Consider the following 27,869-nt stretch of genomic DNA (forward strand, 5'->3'; position numbering starts at 1 on the left):
TTTCACTCCCAAAAAGGACCAATGTGAATTATGCACTTCCTTCCAGAACGCTGTGGGTGAAGATAAAGAAAAATTTAGAGAAAAGTACGAAACACATCAACGGGAAAAAGAGTTGTCGAGAAAGGAAAAAGATGAAGACAAAAAGAAATCCAATACAAATTATATAGTATCTGTTTATGACTTGCAAGCAGTTTTGCCGGCTCCACGTGGTGACGTTTCTGTGTTTTATTACAAATCTAAGTTGAATAGTTTCAATTTTACTATCTCCGAGTTAAATACTGGTCAAACTGAATGTTATTTTTGGCACGAAGGAGAAGGAAATCGTGGAGTTGAAGAAATTGCTAGTTGTGTTCTTATGTATTTACAAAATACAATTAAAGATAAAGAAGATAATGGTTGCACCGATTTGTTGGACTTTGTTTTTTATTCGGATAATTGCTGTGGTCAGCAAAAAAACAAGTACATGATTGCTCTTTATGTGTATGCTGTTATGAAGTTTCCAAATATCAACTCGATTACCCATAAATATTTAATAACTGGTCATACACAGAATGAAGGGGACTGTGTTCATTCCACAATCGAAAAACAAGTTAAAAATTCATTAAAGTTCGGTCCCATTTATGTACCATCTCAGTATGCACAACTAATACGAATGGCAAAGAAAAGGGGAAAACCATACAATGTTAACGAGTTGACACATTTAGATTTTTCGGCAATTAAGGCACTGGTAGATGATCTCAAACTCAATTTCAGTCAGGTGAAGATTTATCCCGTGAAGGTGTGGAAGATTGAAAAGGATTCAATTCATACGTTTTATTTTAAGAATTCGTATTCGGAAGAATTTCAAACTGTTAAATTAAACAGGAAAAGTAAAGGGAACTCGACAATACAACCCCTAGCAGATTTAAAGCATGCATACAGGGCGCCATTAAAAATTAAAGAAAATAAAAAAACTGATTTGCTGACATTAGTAAAAAACAACCACATTCCGCAGTTTTATGCAGATTTTTATAATAATTTAAGGTAGACTAAGATTACATTTATTGAAAACAAGGTTCCTTATACCTAACTAAGTCAAGTTATGTTATTATTACCTGTAAGTTTAATTAATGAAGTTTAATGATTTTTCAGTTTTGTTTTTAATTATATTTTTATTAAGTTTAAGATTTTTTCAGTTTTGTTTTTAATACATTTTAATAAGCAAAAGACCAAGGTTCCTTATACCTAACTAAGTCATGTTATGTTATTATTACCTGTAAGTTTAATTAATGAAGTTTAATGATTTTTCAGTTTTGTTTTTAATTATATTTTTATTAAGTTTAAGATTTTTTCAGTTTTGTTTTTAAAACATTTTAATAAGCAAAAGACCAAGGTTCCTTATACCTAACTAAGTCATGTTCTATTATTATAACCTGTAAGTTTAATTCATGAAGTTCAATGATTTTTCAGTTTTGTTTTTTATTTATTTTATTTTATTTAATCTTTACGCAATTTTATTATATTTGATGAAAATAATAAAGATTCAGTTTTAGTTTTAAATAATTGTCTTTCCTTAAAATAAACAATTATAACGACAATTTTAATGTAAATTATTGCATTGAAAACGTCACAACTCAAAACTTTATTTAAAAAATGACAAATTAAAAGTGACACTTGTCAAATAAAAATGGCGGATTAGTAAAAAATTAAAAAAATCTAACAATTTTAGGAAAGAGGAGATATGATAGGGAGTATAGTGAAAAAATCAAATTAATTGATCAACTTATGAAGTTACAAAACGTTTTACAAAATGTTGTACTTTTTCAATTAACTTTATTGAAGAATCACATTTTTTCAGTTGTGTCACTTTTTAATCGGGAGTGCGATATGATTATGTGAAAATCATGGCATTAAAAAGTCAACCAAAAAAATAGTTTAAATATTAACCCAGCATTTTAAAATTGTATGTAAGCCTAAATAATTTAATACATTTATATAATAATAAACTTTTAATTTTATAATAATAATATAATATAATAAATAAATAACCAAATAACCAAATATTTTTGGGGTGTAAGCCAGTTCACCTCCTCGTGGTGCACCCTGGGTAACTCTAAATGAACTGGGACGCACTCGGGCTATGTGAAAAATATGACCTTTTTTCTCGGGACGCACTCGGATGATACCTTATTCTGGACGCACTAGGAACATTAAAAAAGGGTCATTTCGGGACGCACTCGGGCGATGCCCTCCACACACACCCTTTGACAACACCGGCAACGGCCGGAACACCACCGCCGTTGGCAGTTTGGGGTGGGAGTATGACTATATGATAAAGCCTTTTACGCGGAAAGCCGCGCAACGCTTCTCAAACAAACCGCCAATCGACGACGGCGCGCGACACCCGCACCGTGAACCGTCTGCCGGCCGTTGGGTGAACCGGATTGTAATGTCACTAGTTTTTTGACGACCGATACGACACGGTCGACTTGCATCCGGCAGTCGCATCACCCATTTTAATTGTTTTTTTTTTTGAGTACAGTACTTAAGTGTGCCTACAATCTGTTCTCTTTGTTGTTCTCACTATTGTTTGGTTTTTTTTTTTTTTGCGTTTACGCTACAAATAAACGCGCAGTCAATCAATCGTGGTGTCCAAGGCCGTAACTGGCAAACAATTTCGTGGGGGGGGGGGGTCCAACATTTTTTTAAATATAGATACTAAAGTTTAGTATCATTCATTTAAAAAAAATGTCATTAGTATAAACTTTATACTAATGACATTTTTTTTCTTTTTTCTTTCACAATATCACTTATTTTAGAGTTAGTATTTATAATATTAATACTTAAGGTTATTACAATATTTTCTTTTGTTTACATAATATATATATACTTTCCTTATGTATTTCATCTCCAGCTCCATGTTAACAATATTAATTAATTAATTTAATATCTTATATATTTATTTTTCTTTACCCTAGTTCTATTTTTTTACCCTTATTTCCTACATATTTTTCTATTTCCTATGCATATATTTTTTTCCTTTTAACTTTCCCTTTACCCATTGTATATATATACCTTCCATTAATATTTTATATTTTATATTTTTTTTTTTCTACATTATCGTTTGAATTTATCTTATTTACTGCGGACCTATCAGACAAACATACTATTAAATAAAAGACTATTAAATACTATTTAATAAAAGTTGTGGTTTTGGTGCAGACCAGCATTAAAATGATTTTATCTTTATCCTTTCTTTGACTTTATCCTGTTAATTCAAGTCCCTGACACTTACCTTACTATTTAATGAAAGTATAAGTTGACGTCAAGACTAAATTATCAAGATATTAAAATGTATACTTATCTTATTGAGATTTGTTAGAAATCCATTTGAACGATTGTATGATCCATTCAAAGTTCTTTTATATTCACAACTATTAAATGTACCACCAATTGATCAAATATCTATATATTTTTCCCTGAAGATATTATTTCGCACGGAATATAATATTGGACAACTAATCAAAATCTTATTTTTATTAGATTACTTGGCACAGTATTACATTCCAAATCGATTTCTAATTTCCATTTCGCAGATTTTTATTTTGTATGGGATATAACATTATTCCACCGATCATAATTCAAAAGTATCGATCAACTGACATAATACTATTTCCCCCACCTAATTCCAATTTTTTTTCCCTCTGTAATTAAATTAATTTAAATTATTATAACATACTTTTAACATAATTACCCTCCTATTAATGTTTCATTATTCACGTAAAATTCCTCTTGAACCCACTGCGCAAGGTTAACTGATCGTTATGATTGGTGGTACTAGTTGTTGGTATATAATAGTGGCCACGCCCACCGGTTTAGCGTTATCCTGAACCCGCAGCGGTCGATCTATCGCCCGGCGGTATTGAAAAGGCAAATCCGAGACAAACTGGTTGTTTGGTATGCAGAACTGTCCTATCAACCATCTACAAAGATTCGCCATTTTCGATTGCCTTTGGTTTGTAGTATCGAGACCATCCAGTTTATCGTACTGTCCATTAATAATGCATCGAATGAATGTCGTTCTCTGTAGATGAACGGTTCTACCCCCATGTATCTAATCCAGCGGTTCCCAAACTGTTAGGATCACGGAACCCTTAGGAAATAGTTTGTGTTTTGCGGAACCCTAATGTCTTTAATTCCAACTCAACCTCATTTTTCTAAAAAAAAACCAGTACTCCAAAAAATGTTTTAATGAGATTGTTAATGATTATTGTTTATTAAAATTAGTTAAAAAAAACAATTTTCAATGAAAATTTTATTCATTTAAATAACAAACATTTATTATTTAATTATCACAAATATTTATTTTCAACAAATTATAATTAATTAGATTTTAAAATATACATACTATTAATATTTTTTATGAGAAGAATGGAACTGTTTCATTGTTTGATTTACAATAGTTTTAAAATTGGGTTTTATATCTGAAACTTGAATTCGTAGGTCTTTAGCGGCATTCGATCTATTTCTGTATTTACTTTTTGTATACGCATAAGAGGAAAAACCAGCCTCATAACGGTAGGTTGTTACAAACGGTAATGACAACGTCTATAGGTACATTAGTGTTATAATTTTATTTTGTTCAATTTCAAGTACATACAACAAATGTTATTTATAACGATGTTATACTATAATAACTAATATATAGTAACTATTATTTAGGTGAATTTTTTTTAAATAATATAAAATAATTATTTTTATCTAAATAATCCAAATCTTTATATATAAATGTGAGTATGAAAACCTTTGAGGCCTATGTTCTCGGAAACTACTAACCCGATCGTTATGACTTTTTTTTTAAATTGAAGAGCTCATTGCGGAGACGGTTTATGGCATTTGATCGATTCTCTAACTTAATAAACAAAGGAGTTAGTAATTATTATAAATAATGACCCATTACGTAATAATAAATAATAATAATAAATCAGTATTATTCTCAACTCCTATAACACATAGCAACCATTAATAAACAACAATTTCTATCGTAAATCTCAAAATTCCTGTTTGAGAAACTACCAGGGGTGATCAATTCCTTTTTTAAATTAGTCTAACCTAACCGCATTAAAATCCGATGAATAAATAAAAAACAAATTTAACCCTTTGTAAATATTAACGTATCTTCTTCCCAGAGGTCTAATCTACCAACTAACTATATAAATACACAGACAATAACTATACAGATTAAACTCTGGAACTACTTATCAGATCTTATATGTGTATTGACAAAAGACAATAATACAAATCAACAAATATGCCCGATTAACCAATAGCAACCAATATATTATACACAGGTGAATTTTCCTAAAATTTTCTTTTATATAAACCTTCTCCGTGAAATACTCTTCGTTTAAAAAAAAATCAAGACATTTATAATATTTACAAGAAGATATGATAAGTAGTTCCAGAGTTAAGTCTATATAGTTATAGTCTGTGTATTGATATAGTTATATATATATATATAAATTAATGTTTGTGGGTAGATTGGACCTCTGATAAGAAGATAGGTTAATTTACAAAGGGTTAAATTTGTTTTTTTTTATTTATCGGATTTTAGTATGGTTTGGTTAGAATAGGATTTTGTATAAATTGATTATATTAATCCACTGTAGGTGGAATTAAGTAAAAACGACAAACTTGGTATAACGTTAATACTTTAGAGTTATACACTATAATCATACACTTACGCACAAACAGCATGGGGTCCACGATCTACCGCAGGTAGATTGCCTACCTAATAATGTACTGTTGTGAATCATAATTTTTATTCCGGGCAACGGAAAAGTTAAGATAAATTTTGAACACCATACACCGAATATTAAATAACGAATTGAACAAAGTTTGAGTCATAAAGAGTTGATAAATTTAACGGGCAACGAAGTGCTCGGGATCAGCTAGTATAATATAAAATTATTTTCTCAATAATCACATACATCTGACGGAACCCTTGAGATAGTCCCACGGAACCCTAGGGTTCCGCGGAACACACTTTGGGAAACGCTGATCTAATCAACTCTCTCTCTTTTATATATTGCCCTTCTCTTTTCAACACCACCACCAACAATCGACCCCCCGCTCGTTTAACTAAAGCTAGTTCGTACACCGGTTCTGACCATTCCCTACCATTTAGTACTATGCCTTGTATTGTTCCGTCCGTGTCATTTGTTAGTATTGTTCGTATTTGTTCATTCCTACAATTTTATTAATTTTATTAATTTCATATTCCTTAACTATTGATATTCTATTTTAACTTTATTAACTATTCTTATTACCTAACTATTTTCAAATAATTATATGTTATTTATTATTTTCAAAACTCTGTTGTTTCTATATTCATGTTATCATTTACTTGGCGTTCAGTTAATATAATTATTTTTACTTTCATATTTATATCCTACTGCCCCCAATATTATTGTTACAATAAAAATTATCATTGTATAATTTATTTCATTTCCTTTTTCCTGTTCTGTTTTAATAATATTGATCACTGTACTAGATTCTATCTTATTTTCGGTTTTTTCGATTACTGTTACATTCTGTTTGTGTCCCTTCATCATTTTAGTATAGACATTTTTGAAAACATTTTTCCGATAATATTCTTCAATAATTATTGTTTTTGTTGAATTCCCCCTATCGTTAACCATTTGTTTTAAAATTTTATAAAGATCGATTTTCGGTGTCGTTGTTTTTTGTAATGTTTCGTTCGTAGATACTATTAATTTTTTATTCTTCATTTGATTTGTTAACTTCGTGTATATATGTTGTTTCGTATTTTTTATCTTTCCCGCCTATTAAATTAATCGTACAAAATTTTTGTAAATAATATGTTCTAGGTGCATTCAATACTTTATCCAATCTAATATAATTATCAGATAATTCGCATTTTATTTGAATAGTTTCGATATAATTGTTTTCGTAGTCCAAATTTGGAATATAAAATTCATCATCTACTTCTCCCGTGATATTAATGAAATCCAACTGTCCTCTGAATTTTAATTCTATTATTTTTCCTATTAGATTTTCACTATCTGCCTCTCGTTCATTGAACGTTATTGCGATCAAAAACCTATAATAGTATTTTTATTTATTTAACAATTTATAGTAATTCCGATGTTAGCTGCGCCATGCTTTATTAGTATATTATTAATCTACTAGAAACTTTATCACCATGTATACTCTATTCTACAGTTATTTATAATTATCTTATCTTTACTAGAATTAACTCATTATTGCTATATATATTATTACGTATTTTTATTTATTTATTATTTTTTTTTTCCTAAAGACTCGTGAGAGGTATTTCCTCCCTATTTTGAACGTCGCGTCGTGCTGTAGTAGTCAATGTTTGTACTAAAATATAATCTATGTAATGAGACAAAACGGAGTGGCCATTAACGTGGCGCACTCTCATTATGATCATTAGCAACGATCAAATATCGCCCGCCGCGTAGGAACATCTACCAACCAACCGCGACATAAAACCACATATAGCGGCCGCCGCCGCGCAATGATTATGAACGCACGCCGCCCGCGGAAAACATGAGTTTTCCCAAGGAACAGATAAAGTTATCGGAACGCGAAGCACATATTAAGAATCGGCGTTCTTTCCACCACATTATGGTAATCACCGAACACTTTGAACAATGACCTAAAGCCCAGAATCATGCAAAATGTCAAACGATATTTTGGACGGGACCAGTGAGCCTCGAGTAGCATAAATACAGGCCGCCGTTACAACACACAGTTCTCCCCGCTGATAGAAGGCAACTAGTATCTAAACAAATATTTTGTGAATGCAAAATGGGTGATATTTACCTACAGACTAATTTCATTCAGGTAGAGGGCCTAAAAGAAAAAGGAATTATTGGAGCGGACACATTGAACAAATATTCGGCACAAATAAAGTTCAACAAACAGACAGTACAATTCAAAGTCAATAGTATACCAATCACTGTACCATTCGCCAACAGAGAACCAAAGATCACCAAAGAGCACCAGCTCAACATAGAAATCAACGACAACTTGGCTGACGATCACGTCAACTTAAACGATCAAGAAAGTCAAATGTTTGTGTCATTGCTGAACAGCTACGAACACATTTTTTGTGAACAACCGGAAAAGATCACCGAATTTCAATGTCAGATACGTGTCAAGCCGGGGACTGATTTACCAGCGACCATATCCAATACCAGTATCAAGGATACCTAAAGTAGATGCCGAAATACAGAGGATGCTAGATTTACAGGTCATAGAAAAATCCACATCACCATGGTCGTCACCCATAGTCTGTATAGAAAAGAAAAATGGAGATATTCGATTATGTCTAGATGCCAGAAAAATCAACACAGTCATAATACCGGATCGGGAATGTCCCACAAACATGGACGACACCCTTATCAGATTCCAGGGGATAAAATACCTAAGTTTGATCGACTTGACGGCAGGTTATTGGCAGTGTCCACTAAAAGCCGAATGTCGGGAAATTACAGCATTTTTACACAAAGGCCGTAACTATGAGTTTAAAGTATTGCCATTTGGATTGATCAATTCAGTTACCGAATTCCAAAAAATCTTAGATCAAGTATTAGGACCGGAAATCTTACAATTCGCCGCCATCTACGTAGATGACATACACATCACCTCAGCGAGCTTTCAAGAACATATTTGTCACTAAGAATAAATCTTTAAAAACTTGCTCAGCACCACATCACAATCAGCAGGAAAAAGTCGCAATTTTTGAAAAAGCAAGTTATTTTTCTGTGTCACATAATAAGTGAAAAAAGGATATCTATGGACCCGGATAAAATACAAACAGTGATGAGCTTCCAACCACCTAAAACGAAAAATCAGGTACAAGCTTTCATTGGTTTCATCAACTTTTACCGTAAGTTCATCAGGGACATGTCGCAAGACACCGGACAGCTTAGCAAACTGACCAAAAAGGACGCAAAATGGACATGGGGAACCATCCAACAGCAAGCGTTTGACAACATAAAACAGAAATTTCTAGAGGACATAATAATTCAATTCTCAGATTTCAAGAGAGAGTTTCACCTGAACACCGATGTATCAACAACACACCTCGGGGCTGAACTCTATCAAATTACCGAAGAAGGGCAACATCAAACCCTCAGTTTTGCCAGTAGGACACTAAAAGCAGCTGAGCAAAACTACAACACCACTGAGCTTGAATTGCTCGCAATAATTTTCGCATGTAAAAAATTTAGAAATTATTTACTTGGAAATAAGACTAAAATACTAACCGACCATCATGCACTTACGTTCCTAAATACATGTCAACTACTCAATGCTCGACTGGTCAGATGGGCCACATTTCTCCAGGAGTTTCAGCTAGAAATAACACCCATTCCAGGGAAAGAGAATGTCGGTGCCGACACATTAACCCGGTATCCGCAGTCACCCACCAACGACGCAACAACCAGCAATAAGATAATCATTATCAACAAATTATCACTGTTAGAATACAGCAATGAGTTAAAAGACCAATTCAAAAACTTCGAAGTGTTACAACAACAAGATGAACACATTCAAAAACTCAAACAAAGGATCGCGCAAAGGACCGATCATAATTTCATGGTACATCAGAACTTACTGTTTCGTCAAGCGCACTCTGGTGAGTATCAGATCATGGTGCCAGAAGTAGCAATAAGACAGCTGGTAGAAGAAACACACAAAATATACGGTCATTGCGGGACGTATAAGACATATAAACTGTTGCAGCAGGATCACCAGTTTAAAAACATGTATCGGACGATTAAGCAAATTATCAAAACGTGTGATCTATGCCAAAAAGCAAAAATAAGCAATATAACGGCTAGGGGACCGACGCTAAGCATCCTACCCACCGAACCAAGGGAGATGGTACCTGCCGACCTAATGGGCCCGCTACCCAGGGGACAGGGAGGATGCAGATACATCTTGGCAATATTGGATGTGTTCTCCAAATACATCAAACTATATCCGTTAAAAAGAGCCACTACCGATACCATAATAAAACGACTAGTGAATGAGTACATACCAACAATTGGATTGTTCAAGAAGATCTTAACCGACAACGAAACGCAGTTCACCAGTACTAAATGGGAAAAAATCATGCAAGGGTTGAAAATCACCAACCTGCACACAACGATTTATCATCCGGAGAGTAACCCAGTAGAGAGGGCAAATCGTGAAATTTGCCGCCTATTAAGAACCTACTGTCATAAGCAACATACAAATTGGTTAAAATGGTTAGATAATGTAGAATACTGGATCAACCACACTACCCATACAACCACTGGTTATACACCAAGCTATATAATGTTTGGGGAGAAAACAAAGTTATCAATAAGCAAATTGGTAGTTTTTCCTAAACAAGAGGACATTGAGAAACCACCCGACATCATACAGATCGTAATGAAACGTTCAAAAGAGCAAGCTAATCTTCGAAACGCGTACAAAGATAGATCTAAAGGATTCCCGCAGTATGACGTGGGCGACCAGATCCTGCTCAAGGAACACCGCCTGTCATCCGCAGAGGACAGGGAGACACACAAATTATTCCTGATCTACCACGGACCATACCAGGTACAAGCAGTACACGGTAACAACACGGTAACTATCCAAATCAATGGAAGTCATCAAACAATCAACTTCAAAAACATCAAGAGATACTATAAACCCATGATCGGAGTGTCTCAAACAAATAATTAAACAATCAAAAAAAAAAAAAACAATATGTATGTAGTCCAAAATAACTTGCTTGTGAATCCATGTAATAAACTTCCAAATCCTCATGTGTTTAAAATAACCCCCTATATAGGAACCCAGAAATATGCTTGTCCAAATCCCATTGACCAAACTAAGAAGTAAAGCAGCCTTGAACAAAATGGAGGTCACCAGCATCGACCAATTACTAACCACCGAACAGAAACGAAAAATAGCAACGTTCTACCGGCGGGAGGAGGCCAAGAGAACTAGGTACAACCCAGAGCCCTTGTGGAGCCTTCCACCAACCATTCAAGCCACCCGAAGACCATCTGCCACCGGGATGACGTGGGATGATTTCATCACACATTGGGAACAAAGACCAGCACAAAGTCACACTCCAGTCAAACCACAGGGAGTAGCAACAGTCACAGAGAACGAAGAAAAGGAGCAGTCACCCAGGTCCAGTAACTTAAGCGAAACCGAATCAGAAGTTATCATCATGACAATAAAACACCTAATCGATCAACATCCAGGCTCCTCGGTAGAGATCAGAAAAAGTATATTGAAAGTAGGAGCATACTTGAGGACTTTGAGAATGTTTCAAAGACTCGCCTTAGAAAACTGATCTACAAGGAGAAGAATCAAAGGATCAAGAATACTAAGCGACAACATCAACCATAACAACGGTGAACCGATATTTCACCAAAGAACCAACACAAAGCATCAACATTTTAAAGTTTTTATTTATATTTTTTTTTCTCTCACTCAAAACCTTTCAAAAAAAAAATAAATAAAAAAGGGGACAATGTAATGAGACAAAACGGAGTGGCCATTAACGTGGCGCACTCTCGTTGTGATCATTGGCAACGATCAAATATCGCCCGCCGCGTAGGAACATCTACTAACCAACCGCGACATAAAACCACAGATAACGCTCCATTACCGAGCAGACCGAGGAAGACACCACATCGTTCGAGCCATTCCAGTCCACCAGCATTTCCGTCAACATACCGCCGTCCGAGCAGAGTCACTGTTGATTTCAAACCCGAGCCGTTCACGTCGGTAGTAATACTAATTACCGCACCGCCTTGATCGCGCTACTGTCCGTGGATGCATATTGCCACAAACCCAACCAGCCATCATAAGTCATATACCGTTCAAAGAACCGTGAGTTATATGTACACACTCCCCCCCCCCCCCCTTTGATTTCATGTAAACCCACATTTAACCTATTTTTGATGTACACTCGCAAGAGTATAATATAATTTAATGATTCAAAAGAAATACTGTAATACACATAATTAAATTGTATCTGTATAATGAATTACTAAGAATAATGAGAATAAACGTGCAATAATACAATTACCAGAAACCCAAGCGTTGAATTTTCATTACAACTAACATAGGTAATAATTAATAATGATATATTGTAATAATTATTGAAATCTAACAAAAAATTAACAAATGATAAATAAATTGTTTAATTATTTAATTGTACTTAATGTTAATCAATGTAACAAAAATATATTGTAGATTGTACGTATATTTTTGAAAACAAAAAGAGAATATTTCGAAATAATGTAACCAAAATATGTAATTGTAAAATGATAATTATTGTAAACATGATTGTAATTGTAACGAATAACTTATGAATGTAAAATTGTAAATTAGGGAAGGTGCTTGTACTGAAATTTAGAAATGAGCCAAATTTCAATGTTTGGACAGTAAAATATGACTTTAAGAGGGGAGGTGTAACGAACCCAATAATACGCATAATATATTATTGTGCTCGTTTCGCTTTCGACTACATTTGGCAACATAAAAACTAGATAAACAATAGCACATATAAATTCGACTAGATAAATCAAAGTCATATATCTGATTAGAAAACCTATGGGAAGATACCGAGAGGGCAATGCGAATCTTGTTATCTCATTACAATAGGTACTACAATCTCACCTTAATCTTAAATCTTAATCGTATGAATATAACAACTAAATATTGTTATGGAATATACATATGTATATGTGTGTATATATATATGTAATGCATAGTATCTAAATAGTAACGGATGGCGTATATTGCAAACACGATAACAGAACACGATTCTCGGAATAACCAGGCGTGGGAATGTATCAATGATTAATTGAACAACGTCCTGTGAAATCCACAGATAAGTCGATAAACTTATTTGTACATAAAAGTTCAATAAACAAATTTACTTTCAACCAGTCTAATTATTTATCAACTCTACCTAAAGAAATCCTCTACCAACGGTCTTGCTACCTGCAACTTTATAAACTAAGCAATTGACTCAATTGCTAGTTTATAACAACCCTATAACATAACCAGGGCCGGCGGAAGGCACGTGCGACCGCACGGGGCGGCAATTTTTTTTGGAAATTTAGGGGCGGCATTGTTAATAAATAAAAATATATGTATTTTTCAACATTACTCACTGTAAATATAAAATTAAAATAATGCTCATTATATTATTTTAACTGGAACTGTGTCATTTTATGAAGTACCTAAGTAAGCACTATTAGTAGATAATATAATGTGCGGGCTAGCCGCTAGCATTATCGCTCGTTGTGTTTCGCGATTATCTTTGTGGTTTCCAATTAGCAAACATGAACCGAATCAAATCACGATAAAGATCCCCATAAACGTATGTACAATAATCAATAATCATTAGCGATACAAACTAGTTTACTTGTGACGAGTAACAACTATCGAACTATACGTACCTAGTATATTGTAGTTTGTCAACGAGCGTCGTAGCGTCAACGATTATAGAGTACTGTGCACATTATTTAGTCAAACAACATTCAACATATCATATTATTTTAATATTAATTATAATTTGGTAAGTATTTATTTTAATTTTAAATAATTGTACAATTATTAATATTAAGTAGGTAATTTATGTAAATAATAAATACAATGAATTAAGTAAAACCCGTTTTTAAAACTATCATATTTTTTTTTTTTATAAGAAATTTACATCATATTTTTTATTTATATAGTAAAAAGTTAAGAAAGCGCCAATATGTCGGATGGTAGACAGCGACTTTCTGGTGCAGAATATAGGAAGAGAAAACGTGAAAAAGAAGCTGTAATCAAAAAACAGTCTAATTCTATCAAAAAATGTTTAACGGGTTCTTCCTCGTCATTAGATATTTCAAATACTGTAGTTGTACAACCTAGTGAAGTTTTTGACTCTTTCTCAGTTATAGATGCCACTGTACCTTCTGAAACTACAGTAGCCAAAAATATAACAGACAGTGTTGTAATGCAACCCAGTGAGGTTTTTGACTCTGTCTCAGTTGAAGCAGTCACTGTACCTTCTGAAACTACAATAGACAAAAGTTTAACAGAAAATGTCAATCAAAATTCCTTTAATTCTTTAATTAATATTAGTACAGACCCTGCTGAATGGCCTTTAATTATTAATAACGACTTTAAAACATTGTTGGTTGAAAAAGGTCCTCCTGCTCCGTTAAATGCAAATTTTGTATTTCCTTCAGATGATCAAGGACGAAAATTCACACAATTTCATTACAAACGAAGTATGAGTAATGGAGAAAATGTCACAAGGACATGGCTTGTGTACTCTATTTCCAATGACGTAATATTTTGTTTTTGCTGTAAACTATTTGATAATTCAAACTCTAAGTTGGCTTTAGAAGGCTATAATGACTGGAGGCATTGTACACAAATGTTAAAAGGACATGAAACATCAAAAAATCATTTGACCGCATATAGTACATGGTTAGAATTGTCATTGAGGTTAAAAAAAACAAAAACAATTGATGATGTAAACCAACGTATTTTAGAATCTGAGTGTAGGCATTGGAATGAAGTTTTACAACGGATCATGTCGGTAGTACAATTTCTTGGTCATCAAAATTTAGCTTTTCGTGGATCATCTGATCAGTTATTCAAACATAATAATAGAAATTTTTTAAAATTAATTGAACTTATGGCTAAGTATGATTCTGTGATGGCTGAACATGTAAGAAGAATAATTAATAGTAAAAAAAATATAAGCCATTATTTAGGAAAAGATATTCAAAATGAGATGATTGATTTATTAGCTCAGTCTATTAAGTCTCGCATAGTTACTATGGTTAGCGAAGCGAAGTATTATAGTATTATACTAGATTGTACTCCTGATATAAGTCACTCGGAGCTCATGACTGTTATTATTCGTTTTGTGTTAATTGAAGATTCAAAAGTTACCATCCGTGAACATTTTCTTGGTTTTATTTCAGTTGAAATTAGTACTGGAGAAAATCTTTGTGATGTACTTTTAAGCATATTACGTGAGCTGAATATACCTTTGAGTAATATGCGAGGACAAGGATATGACAATGGAGCCAATATGAAAGGTGTGCACTCCGGAGTCCAACGGCACATTCGAAATATTAATCCACGTGCATTTTTTGTTCCTTGTAGTGCGCATTCCTTAAATCTTGTTGTAAATGATGCCGCAAAATCTTCAAAAGAAGCTGTAGGTTTTTTCATATAATTCAAAAAGTATTCAACTTTTTTTCTGCCTCAACTATTCGTTGGCAAATTTTTTTGAAACATGTTAAAGAACTAAAGCTAGGGACACACTATTCACACGCCACGTGTTAACATGCCTTTACACGCCACGCCGTGTTAAGACGTGTAATAATATATTGAGCACATACACACAACGCAATGAATACCACGTACGAAAAATTTGCATAATTGTATAAAAATGTGTACGTTAAGCAGTTGCGTCAGTACCGTTTTGCATTTCGGTTTGAGATCATATACCTAAGTAAAATATTAGTTATGAATTATTCGAGTTCGTCCGACAGTGATTGGGAAGAAGAGTTAAATGAAATGGCTGTGGCATTTTTTTTAAATGAGTCCACAAGTAACCGACAATTATGGGTTCATCCAATTAATGCGGAAAGGAACCAAAAAGGAGTTTTTTTAAACTTATTTCCTCAATTAAAAAATGACCCAGATAAATTTCATCAGTACTTCCGAATGTCATTGGAACAATTTACTTACTTACACGATTTAGTGAAAGATTCTATTAAAAAACAAAACACTCATTTTCGGGAAGCTATACCATCAGAGCAAAGATTAGCTGTATGTTTAAGGTAAGTAAATGATTGCAATTTATTTATTTAATATTTTATGCGAACAAAATTTGCAAACACAAAATGAATTTGTTTCAATTACAATTTATACATACTTCAGGTACACATAGCCCCGAATGACGAATTACTAATTACTAATTTTTATTAATTTTGTATGATGAAAACAATGTAAAAAAATCAATTAAAACAAAATAATTAATTCGAAAAATGTCTTTACTTCTTAGACAAAAATATTGATTAAAATAATTAACTTAATGCGTTTTTATCTGAACATAAAATAAAATAAAATAAAAATCCATTTAGTTTAAAATTAATTGAATGCTAAAATATATAACTTGGAAAAAAACATAAATGTAAAATATTTGGCCATTCATAATGCTTTATATTTATTTGAGGAATTTTCTTCAATGTACTTGTTGGAATGATCGAAGTTCGGCTGCATGAAGTTGTTCAGTGGTGAACGACTGTAGTTTTGTTCTTCGTTACTATAAGTTGTACCTATTGACTGATTTGAGTAATCTGAGTAAGTGGATGGAGAGGACCTGCTGTTGCTTTCTACCACATGTAATGTTGACATTGGCGGTTGAAGAACTGATGGGAGATTTTGGTAATGCATTATATTTTGATAGCTTAAAACTTGATTTTGATTTGATACTTGCGGTTGTTGTATGGTTTCGACTTCCAATAAATGAGCCAACTCTGCTTCAGATACTTTGTTACAAATTTCCATACGAAGTTTTGCCTCTTTGGCTTTTGGGAGGCGCTTTGCGATTTTAGCCATACTCAAATAAAACATTTCAACTTCATCATGATTCATATATGCCTTTTTTTCATACTTTTCCCTTCTGAAGTTTGAATTTGCTCTCATTATTTCAACCATTTCCTCGTTATAGTTGCATTTTTTTCTTTTCGTCGGGGCTTTTTGTGCAGTTAATAAACTGTGATCTAGTCCAATGCTAGACATCTGGTCTTTCTGCGATTCGGGTAATTCTAGGCTAAGCAGTGGGTCCATAAAGGATCAAATTCAATAGTTCTACTAGCTCTAGTGGATGCTCATTATAGATTTATAACCATTGATGTGGGATCTTATGGTCGTAACTCAGATGGAAATGTATTCGCCAAATCTATATTAGGAAATGCTTTTGAAATCAAAAAGTTGGATGTACCCGAAGATACACCACTGGAAGACAATGGAGAACCTATGCCATACGTGATTGTTGCAGATGAAGCATTTGCCCTAAAACCATATCTCATGAGACTGTACAGTAGAGTATCTGTTACTGGAAATGAGAGGAACAAAACTTTTAATTATAGACTTTCACGTGCACGTCGTGTTGTGGAGAACGCATTTGGAATACTGTCTGCTCGTTGGAGAGTATTTAGAACAGTCATACAAGTACAGCCTAACTCAGTGGACAAAATAGTACTTGCTGCATGTTGTCTTCATAACATGCTTTGTCGTAGTCATGATTATGATTATTATTTAGATGATATAAACGAGGAAAGTGAAATCGGAGAAGGTCTTGACAATTTAGAGCCATTAAGAGGAAATAGTACACAACGATCATTTGAAGTACGTGATAAATATAGAGATTATTTTTTGTCAACCAATGGTGCGGTACCGTGGCAGTATGAAATGGTTCGAAGAGGAAGAATCAATTAATGATCATAATAATTTTATAATTTTTTAATGAAATTCCCTAATTTTCTCGTTTTTTAATGGTTAATATTAAAACTTTGATGACATTTTTATTTGTATATCATACGTTTAGGAAAAATTTGTATTGTTAATTGATTGAATATAAGATAATTAAATTTTATTTTATTTTATTATATATTGTTGTTATCTTTACGAAATACAAAATGTACATTGTGTATTTTTGCATATTGAAGTTAACATTCTAAAAATGTGTATAAAATAATATTTTGTCGAGTAGAAAAATCAAAAATAAATTGGATAGGCACTAAATAGTAATTTAAATAAAGATAAGATAGGTAACTAATCGATTAGGACCTAAGCTTGTAAGTCTATAATCAACGTTTAACTTGATTATACCTATTTACAAACCCAACAATACTTAGTTACTTGATCAAATATCACCCAACCACTTCGGTTGACGTCGAACGATCGGTCTCAGTATTTACAAATATTAAGTTGACATATAATAAATAAATAATAATAAATAATAAATAAAATTTGAAAAAATATATTAATTTATAATACCTTTTTTAAAATATTTAAATATTAGTACTTACCAATATTAATATTGTAAAAATGTGTGATGTAAATAATTGAAATTTTATTGCATATTTTTATAATTTTGACTGCATATTAATTGGCATATTTTTGGGACTATTAAGTATATAGACTTATTACAAAGTTATAAAGTAATATAATAATATAGTATTTACGTGAGATTTTTAACGCATCACCAATTTCTTCCCATGCTTCTTTGCGTACATTCTGGTCCCTGTAATCCTCCGAAAATATGTCGTACAATGATGTATGAGCACGTACATTTTCTATTAAATTTTCTTCGCTATATGTAGCGGACATCGTCAGGATAGGACAACGTCGAAAGCTCGTAGTAAAATGACGATATTTCTCATCACACGTTACACGTATTTCAAAATAGTTTGAAACGTATGGCGTGGAATGGAGTAGGAATGCGTTGCGTGTTATAAATATGATCACAGAATCGAATTATATTTAAAAATAAATGCGATAACACACGATTTAAAATTATCGGCGTGTTGACGCGTGGCGTGTAAAGACATGTTAAGACGTGGCGTGTGAATAGTGTGTCCCTAGCTTAACACTCAAACCATTAAGTCAAACCCGGTGGGAAAGTCGAATAGACGCACTTAACCCGTTTCGATATTACATAGGTGAAATCTATGATGCTTTGTTTGAAACATCAGAAAATATAAATGTAGATCCAATGGTTAAACACGAAGCTGAATGTTTATGTAATCTTATTAAAACATTTAAATTTATTTGTTCTGTTGTCATTTGGTACGACATACTTAATCATATAAATCCAATCAGTAAATTAATGCAAAAACCAAATTTTGACATATCTTTAGCTTTGGGCATTTTAAAAACTTTATTGAAACATTTTAATGAACTGAGATCAGAAGAATCTTTTGAGAAAATGATTATAGATTCAACAGCACTTGCAACGGAAATGGGAGTAGAGTCTGTTTTTGAGAACTCACGGGGTAGAATTAAACCACGACGTACTCGTAAACACTTTGATTATGAACACAACGATGAACCAGTTATTGACCCAAAACAACAATTCAAAATACATTTTTATTACTTTACACTTGATGTAGCTATAAATAGCGTGAATTGAACAACGTGATTTGAACATCTAAATGAACATAATAACAATTTTTCGTTTCTTTACAATATGAAAAAAACTAAAAAATCTTACACATGAAGAACTATTAAAACATTGCAAAGACTTACAAATTCTTCTTACCGATGGTGATTCAACAGATATCAATGGAATTGAAATGGCCCATGAATTAAAGTCAGTATCAGCTATGGTTGATGATAACTTAACACCTTATGAACTCTGCTTGAAAATAATTCGTAGGATTTTTTAATATTTTTACATATTTTGTTATCATTAATTCCATATCAAGCTGATTATCTTTAAAATGTTTTGAATTTATTCATTGCTTTTTCAAATAAGGAAAATATTTCAAATTTTCATTTTGTAGATCTTTACAAAAAACTTCAATTTTTTTTTCAAAAATTTTAATATTATCAAACATTGTTAAAACTGTTTGACCTCGGCCTTGGAGTTTTTTATTTAAATCATTATAAATTGCAGCAAAATCTGTGAAAAACATCAAATCATTCAACCAATTTAAACCATTGAGCTCTGGATAATCTTGAGATTTGTCCGACAAAAATAAACGTATTTCTTCAAGTAATTCAACAAATCGATGAAGAACTTGCCCGCGACTCAACCATCGAACATTATTGTATTGCGACTCGACCTCTTCTAATAATTTAGCAAACTGTAGGTTGTTTAGAGCTCGAGATGTTATGAAATTGACAATTTTTGTAACAGTTTCCATTACTTTTTGAAGCGATTTCATACTATATTTTGCACACAACGCTTCTTGGTGTATAATACAGTGAAAGTTGATAACAGGATGCGAAATTTCATTGGAAAAAAGTTTAATAAATCCATTGTGTTTACCAACCATATTTGGAGTCCCGTCAGTAGTTATTGAAACAATATTTTGAATATTGATTTTTAAATTTATAAACTCTTTATGTACTTCATCCATAATATCACGACCAGTTGTTTTAGTAGAAATTGTTATTAATTTTATTAATTCTTCTTTCATAATATTAACACTAATAAATCGAACAAAAACTGCTAAACGAGCCTGAGAAGTTACATCTGTACTTTCATCAAGACAAATCGAAAAAAAGTCTGCTGAAGCTAAATCAGTTTGAAGCTGATTTGATATATCACCACCCATACATAAAATTCGTTCTGTAACAGTATTTCTACTAATAGGTAAATCTTGAATACGTTTTATAATTTCATTTTGATTCGCAAATTCTTGAAATAAAGTATTTGATGTCATTAAAAAAACTTCTTTTATGCATTCTCCATGCGAAACTGGTTTACCATGCTGTGCAATATAGTGGGATACAGAAAAACTAACATCTGTTAAATTATTATTTGGTTTAAACGCAGTTTTGAAATTATTTGATTGATTTTTAAAACGTTTCAATCTTTGCGAAATTAATTCCAACTTTTCTTCAGTTGATCAAGAAAATAAGTCCGTATGAATTGTTTCAAAACGTCTTTTTACATTAAAACTGCGAATAACTACTATTTCATTATATAAACAACATAACGCTTTATTATTTTTTTGATCTACCCCATAATCTACGGTCCATTGTTCGTGAAATGATCTCCCACTTTTTGACATCATTAATTTTACAAAAATTTAAAATCTTATTAAAAATATAACCTTTGAATTACTATAAAAATAACACTCGCCAATAATGAAAACTGCACATATAGTATTTACGGTCATTAAAAAAAAAATTTAAATTTAACCATCAATACTTAAGTCTTAAGAACATTATTAAATGAGAAATTTGTATTAATATTTTAAAATTGCATTTTCCCCTTCTATGGCCATATTATCTCTATCTATCGCCAGTCATTTTCCCCACCTATGGCCATTGTAAAATTATTTTTTATTTTATTTAAAAATATTTTATTAATACCTATATAACTGTGATAAATAATACAAGTTAATTAATAAAATTATTAAATGCAAACAAATATGACAGGAAAATTTTATTTTCCAAAAACAAATTATGTAAATAAAAACAAATACCCGAGTAAATACCTAAGTTATAAGTATACTAAACACTTTAGTAACTTATATTTAAACTTTAATCCAGTTATAAATATCTGAATAAAAATATAAATAAAATGAACAATTTTTTAACAATATTATGAAATTAATAATCAACACTTGGTAATATTTAGGAGATAACGGGGGGAGATAATAAAATAACTTTACAAACATAAAAAAAAATATTAACTAAAAACATTGAATTTTAACAAATTACTAGGATATATTGTAGACATTTATTGTATAGTGTAAAAGCATAATGGTAAGTTCTCAGTATTACTAACATACATCAACAATACTAGGAAAGACAAAAAGATATTGGCTATCCTAAAATGTAACATTGTAAAGGAATAGCGTTACGTACTCAATTCATGTATTAGTATATAAGTATTATTCTACTCGGAGAGGCAGTTCTCCTTGAGTTGTTATGATCTCCTTGACGTAACCTCATAGTCAGAAACCACATTCTATTTTGGCAAACCAATCAAGGGGAGTGGCCAACAACAAGTTACGAAGCGGCGGTTGCGAGAATAACGACTTATTAATCTAACTACATACACCGCCCCGTCCATGCGCAGGATCCATCAAAGGAACCGACATCATATATAGGTGGGCTGGGAACACAGTAAAGACAGATGTACCTGGACCAGCAACGCAGAAGCGACTTCACACCACTAGCCATATACAGGACGACGACTACTACTACTACTATAACCACGACGATACTATACATTTTATATTTGTTCTAATAAAACATTGTATTATAAATCTAATTTGGCTACCATTATTTTCAAATCATCTACATAGTGAATCCCTGAAGGGGCAGCACGTAACACTGGCGCAGTCGGGTAGGATATTCATTCAAAGGAGGCAACCATCAAAGGCTACAGTCAACAAGGAGGAATTGATCACTCTTCCAAGGCGACAACTCTGAAGAAGAACCTATACACAAAACAAATAAGTCACGTTGCAGCACCATCAAATTCATCAGCATCAAGGAACACCGCTTTATTGTGAGTGAATAACTATTTTAAATTTGTTACATAGACGTATGCAACATAATTAAAACAAAAGTATTGTCAAGTAGTCGAGCATAGGTATATTGGTGTAAAATGTAATAATTTTTTGAATTTATTGAGGGCGTATTATTGAAGTTTTATTGAATTATTATTGAAGTTGAATTGAATCAAAGGGTATTATTGAATTATTATTGAAGTTTTATTGAATCAAAGGGTATTATTGAATTATTATTATATTAAAGGGCAATTATTTAATTATTATTATTATGAGAAACGTATTAAATAAGTGGTGAAGTGATTTATGGACAAAGAAGGTACATCTCCCTTGAACGTAGCTAATTCATTGTATAACACTAGTGTAGAAGACGAGTTAAACGAAACGAATAGACAAATTGAATTATTAAGCCCGATTAGAAGCCCAGCACAGTTGAAAACCCAGTTAGAAGCCCAGTTAAAAGATAACCCAAGTAGAAACCCAAGCCCAGCACTTAAACCCATTACACGTAGCACAGTTACAGAGTTTTGAATTTCAATCATTAGATTATACAACTAAAAAGCGCGCAAAGAAAATGGTGGTTATAAGATTAGAAGACGTTTTTAAATTAATACCACTATGTACAGGAATAGACGATATTTATCAATTTATAAATGCATGCGACATACATGGCAGTAAGCTTAGTAGAGGAGGCAAATGCACCAACGTTAGTCAAATATATTACTACAAGGTTAACAGGTAGAGCATTAGAAATGATTAAATATAAAAACGTGTCGAAGTGGACATATATAAAAAGTTATTTAACAGACGCATTTGAGGTCACCGCTACGGCTTCAACCTTACAAATACAACTAAATTCTATTAGGATGCACAATAACGAAGACGTAAATGATGATTGCCATAGAGTAGAAAAATTATATTACCAACTATGTACCGCCAGTACCCTAGGTAAAATAGATACAGAAGCAAAAATTATACATGAAACACTTAAAGAACAAACGTTAGCAAACTTTATTAAAGGATTAGTAGAACCGATTAGGACAATAGTAAAATCACGTAATCCGAAAACCCTTGAAATGGCTAAACAGTTATCAAAAGCTGAAGAGGTCGAATATAATACGGAGAGGGATAATTATAGGCGTAGAAATGAAAATTCAAACAACAGAGGTAGTTTTTCACGTAGTAATAGTTATCAGAGAACGAATAATACGAATTACAATAACAGAAACAACGGAAATTTTCGATCAAATAACTTTACGAAACCAAATAATTTTACGCGAACAAATAATTACCAACGAACAGATAATTTTTCGCAACCAAATAATACTAACAGGCCAGTAATAAAATGGTAGATGTAGCGAAAAACAAGTTGATTATCCAAACGACCTCCCATTCACCAACAATGATTAATGAAATCGTAGAGGAAACCAGTTCTATCAAATTAAAACCACGAACCGAAACTATTATAGGAATTTTGATTGCCGACCCATTAGTTGAAAACAAGAATATTCTAATACACAAACAACAATTAGTAAAGGACGTGTTTTGTAGTAATACAGTATCCATCGTTAACAACGGTAGGGCAATAGTTAGCATGATGAACATATCAGAAGAAATAAAGACTCTAACCAAAACTGATTTAAACAAAATACTTTACGATACTGAGTACGAAATATATACAGTTGAAATAAAAAACAATCACAACGAACGTTTGGCAAGACTAAAACAAATGATAATAACTGAACACATGGACGAAACTGAAAAACAATCTATTTATGAGATATGTGAACGATACAATGATATATTTCATATGGAAGGGGATATTTTAACTTTAACAACCGCGGGTACACACTCTATTAAATTAAAGCAGGACCAACCACCCATATATCGTAGACCTTATAGATTACCTCACGCACAACAAGACGAAATAAACTCGCAAATTAAAGAAATGGAAGAAAATGGAATTATTGAGAAATCTAGGAGTCCCTGGAATTTCCCTTTGCTGTTAGTACAAAAGAAAATGAATAATTTAGGCAAACGAAAATTCAGAGCAGTGGTAGATTTTAGGGCACTTAATGAGGGTACCATAAATTAATTTCACCCTTTGCCAAATATTACAGAAATACTAGATCAGCTAGGAAACGACCAGTTATTCAGTAGTCTTGACCTTTCTTCAGGCTTTTATCAAGTAAATATGGATAAAGGCTCACGGGAGTTAACAGCCTTTTCGACTAACCAAGGTCACTGGCATTTTAAACGAATGATTCAGGGAATGAAGACGAGTCCCGGGACCTTCCAAAGAATTATGAATTCAGCTTTAGCAGGTTTAATAGGAATTAAATGCTTAGTATATTTAGTCGACATAATCGTATACGGGAAAAATTTGTATGATCATAACGAAAAGCTAATAGACGTTTTCGAGCGATTAAAAACTAACAATTTGAAATTACAACCAGACAAGTGTAATTTCTTAAAAAGAGAATGTATATACTTAGGTCATGTCATTACAAAAGACGGGATAAAACCAGATGAGCGTAAATTAAAAGCAGTAGTAGAATTCCCAGGACCAACAACAGTAAAAAACATAAAGTCGTTTTTAGGATTAAGCGGTTATTACAGGAAGTTCATAAATTCGTATAGCGCAATAGCAAAACCATTAACTAATCTTTTAAAAAAGGACACTAAATTCGTATGGAGTAACGAGTGTCATAAATCATTCGATACCTTGAAAACAGCGTTATGCTCCGAACCAGTTCTTAAATATCCTGATTTTACAAAGACCTTCTTATTAACCACGGACGCGAGCAACAAGGCGCTCGGAGCCATATTATCTCAAGGTAAAATAGGTAAAGATTTGCCAATTGTTTATGCATCACGCACATTAAATAAAAGTGAAAGCAATTATTCAACAACAGAATTAGAATGTCTTGCAATAATTTTTGGGGTTAAGCAATTTAGACCATACCTATATGGTAGGAAGTTTATAATACTTAGTGATCATCGTCCACTAATATGGCTCTTTAATCTAAAAAATCCATTATCAAAACTAGCTCGATGGAGAATACAGTTAGAAGAGTACGAATATGAAATACGCTACAAAACCGGAGTACTTAATTCTAATGTAGACGCGCTTACGCGAATGTATTCAATTCAGGAAATAAAAAATGAAACATACGAACAATTTCTCGAAAAAATAGAAACACAACTTGTTACGAATAATAACGTGAAAGAAACTATAGGTACACTAATAGAATCACCAAAAGACAATGATATAGTGTCAGAAATTGCAAAGCAGTATAACTTTAGGACAGGAACAAATTACCAATTAAAAAAACAATTTGGAAACGGTGCAATGTTACCGCTCAGTAAAGTAATAGGGGACACGCCTTATTACAAACAGGAAAATAGATCCATAATATTCCTAGTAACAAAAAATAGAGATCGGCAGAAAACAACTTACGAAAACATGTATATATCATTAGTAAATTTGAAACTACTTTGCGAAGAAAACGGATTAAAAAAACTAGCTATGAATAAATTAGGCGAACATGACGATTTAGAATGGAAAAAAATAAGGTCAATGATACGATACATATTTCGTAAAACAGGTATAGAAATCATTATATGTGCAGGTATAGAATATACTGAGGAAGAAAAAGCGATTATTTTAAAACAGTTTCATGATTCAAAACTCGGGGGTCATTTAGGCGTTAACAAAACTATTAAACGTATTCAAAAACAGTTTATATGGAGAAATATGAAGGGGGACGTTAAGAAATATATAAAGAATTGTACATCGTGTCAGGTGAATAAGGTATCAAATCGGCATATCAAACAACCAATGGCTATTACGTCTACAAGTTCAAAACCATTTGAAAAGATATTTATGGATATAGTAGGGCCTTTGCCGACAACATTATCTAATAATATTTATATTTTAACTATGGAAGATGATCTAACGCGTTACACTTTGGGAGTTCCAATTCCTGACCAAAAAGCGAACACGGTCGCGGAAGCCTTTGTTATACACTTCGTTTGTGTACATGGTATACCGGGAACGATATTAACTGATCAGGGCACCAATTTCCTTAGTAAAACGTTTACTGAAGTTTGCAAGTTATTAAAGATAGAAAAAGTTAACACTAGTCCTTTTAGGCCACAATGCAATCCTGTTGAACGTGCTCATAGGACCTTAGCTGAGTACTTACGACATTATGTAGACAAGAATTTAAATAATTGGGATCATTTATTACCTTTTGCATTTTTTGTATATAATTCGACAGTACATTCATCTACTAACTTCCAGCCATACGCACTAGTTTATGGACGCACATTATAATCTGAAAATTTAAAAATTAACTTTTCTAGCTTTTTTTGCAGCGAAATCATTAATTATGTCTTCATAATTGATTTGTCTTGCAATTTTATTTTCTATGGATAAAATAGATAAGTTATTAAGTCTTGCTTGCTCCGTAGTAGATCTTAAATATGTTTTTATTAATTTCAATTTGCTAAAGCTTCGTTCACACGAAGCTGAAGTAACTGGCATTGTAAGATATATTTGGTAAGCAACGGATATATTTGGATATGCATCTTGAAGTTTATTTTTATAAATAAAATTCAACATTTCAAAAAATGTTGCTCTTTTTAAATCGTCATCTATGTTGTAAACATGCTCCTTAAAGCTCTCTAGTTCTGAAATGAATTCAATTTTGTTGAGGTCATTTTCATATTTATTGCATAAATCGACTCCCGCTCTTTTCAAGTTTTCCATAGGCCAAGAATAAATTATTATTGGATCTAAAAATGAAAAATCTTGAGCAATATTTTCCATTGATTTAAATCTTTGACGTAGTCCTATTAAGATATTGTCAATAACTTTTTTAATCATTATTAACAAGTTAACTGCCTTGAGTATCATATTTGATACACGACTAACTTGCTAGTTTTGTCTCGTACATTTTAACTACATTTGCCACAACTGCCTTGAGTATCAGATATGCTTCTCACTAATCAGACGAATCTTGGTCTATGGGAATATTTTGGTATAGCCATGTTGGTCACACTATATTTTTTGAAATATATCGATATTTTTCTTCACACGATTGATTAATTGCATGATAATAAATCGATTTTGATAAAAAAAAAAAAAAAATTAAAGTGAGTATCATATATGATACTCAGGCCCCAGTACAATATTCTTATCAAAACTGTTGATATGTTTTGAATATTATTTTATGTTTTGTTATTGTTTCATTTTTATTACAAAGTAATAATGAATAAAAATGAAATTTTGCAATGTTTGGATTTATCAGATTGGTCTGAAGATAGTTCAACTGGAGGTATATCTGATAGTGACGAAGATGTCTTATTCGAGGTATAATTGAACATCTATAAATGTTCAAAAAGAATATTATTATTTATTATATTATGTCCTACCATCAAATAGAATTAAAAAAATAAACAAATACAGTACTAAATATGTGACTTATGCTTACCTATAATCAATTTTACTTACCTAGCTATTTATTTTACTGTAGGTACAGAACGATACCATAGAAT

At 32.2% G+C, this 27,869-nt stretch overlaps 4 protein-coding genes across 4 annotated transcripts; 2 read left to right on the plus strand and 2 right to left on the minus strand.

The window, feature by feature from the left end:
• The first annotated feature begins 13,795 nt into the window (after positions 1–13,795).
• LOC132932781 (zinc finger MYM-type protein 1-like) lies at positions 13,796–15,277 on the plus strand. The gene has a single exon (XM_060999144.1). The coding sequence runs from the start codon at positions 13,796–13,798 to the stop codon at positions 15,275–15,277; it is 1,482 nt and encodes a 493-aa protein (XP_060855127.1).
• Positions 15,278–18,829: 3,552 nt separating this feature from the next.
• LOC132932783 (uncharacterized) lies at positions 18,830–19,246 on the plus strand. Its single transcript, XM_060999145.1, has one exon. It carries the CDS (start codon positions 18,830–18,832, stop codon positions 19,244–19,246), a length of 417 nt encoding a protein of 138 aa, XP_060855128.1.
• Positions 19,247–19,571: 325 nt separating this feature from the next.
• LOC132932784 (general transcription factor II-I repeat domain-containing protein 2A-like) lies at positions 19,572–20,504 on the minus strand. The gene has a single exon (XM_060999146.1). It carries the CDS (start codon positions 20,502–20,504, stop codon positions 19,572–19,574), a length of 933 nt encoding a protein of 310 aa, XP_060855129.1.
• A 6,151-nt stretch (positions 20,505–26,655) lies between these two features.
• LOC132932785 (uncharacterized) lies at positions 26,656–27,228 on the minus strand. Its single transcript, XM_060999148.1, has one exon. The coding sequence runs from the start codon at positions 27,226–27,228 to the stop codon at positions 26,656–26,658; it is 573 nt and encodes a 190-aa protein (XP_060855131.1).
• Positions 27,229–27,869: the final 641 nt, after the last annotated feature.

The sequence above is a fragment of the Metopolophium dirhodum genome, chromosome 1 (genome assembly GCF_019925205.1).
Source record: "Metopolophium dirhodum isolate CAU chromosome 1, ASM1992520v1, whole genome shotgun sequence".
NCBI lineage: Eukaryota > Metazoa > Arthropoda > Insecta > Hemiptera > Aphididae > Metopolophium > Metopolophium dirhodum.

Coding starts and splice junctions, on each gene's coding strand:
- LOC132932781 (XM_060999144.1), top strand. CDS start 13,796: ATGTCGGATGGTAGACAGCGACTTTCTGGTGCAGAATATAGGAAGAGA.
- LOC132932783 (XM_060999145.1), top strand. CDS start 18,830: ATGGTTAAACACGAAGCTGAATGTTTATGTAATCTTATTAAAACATTT.
- LOC132932784 (XM_060999146.1), bottom strand. CDS start 20,504: ATGACATCAAATACTTTATTTCAAGAATTTGCGAATCAAAATGAAATT.
- LOC132932785 (XM_060999148.1), bottom strand. CDS start 27,228: ATGATACTCAAGGCAGTTAACTTGTTAATAATGATTAAAAAAGTTATT.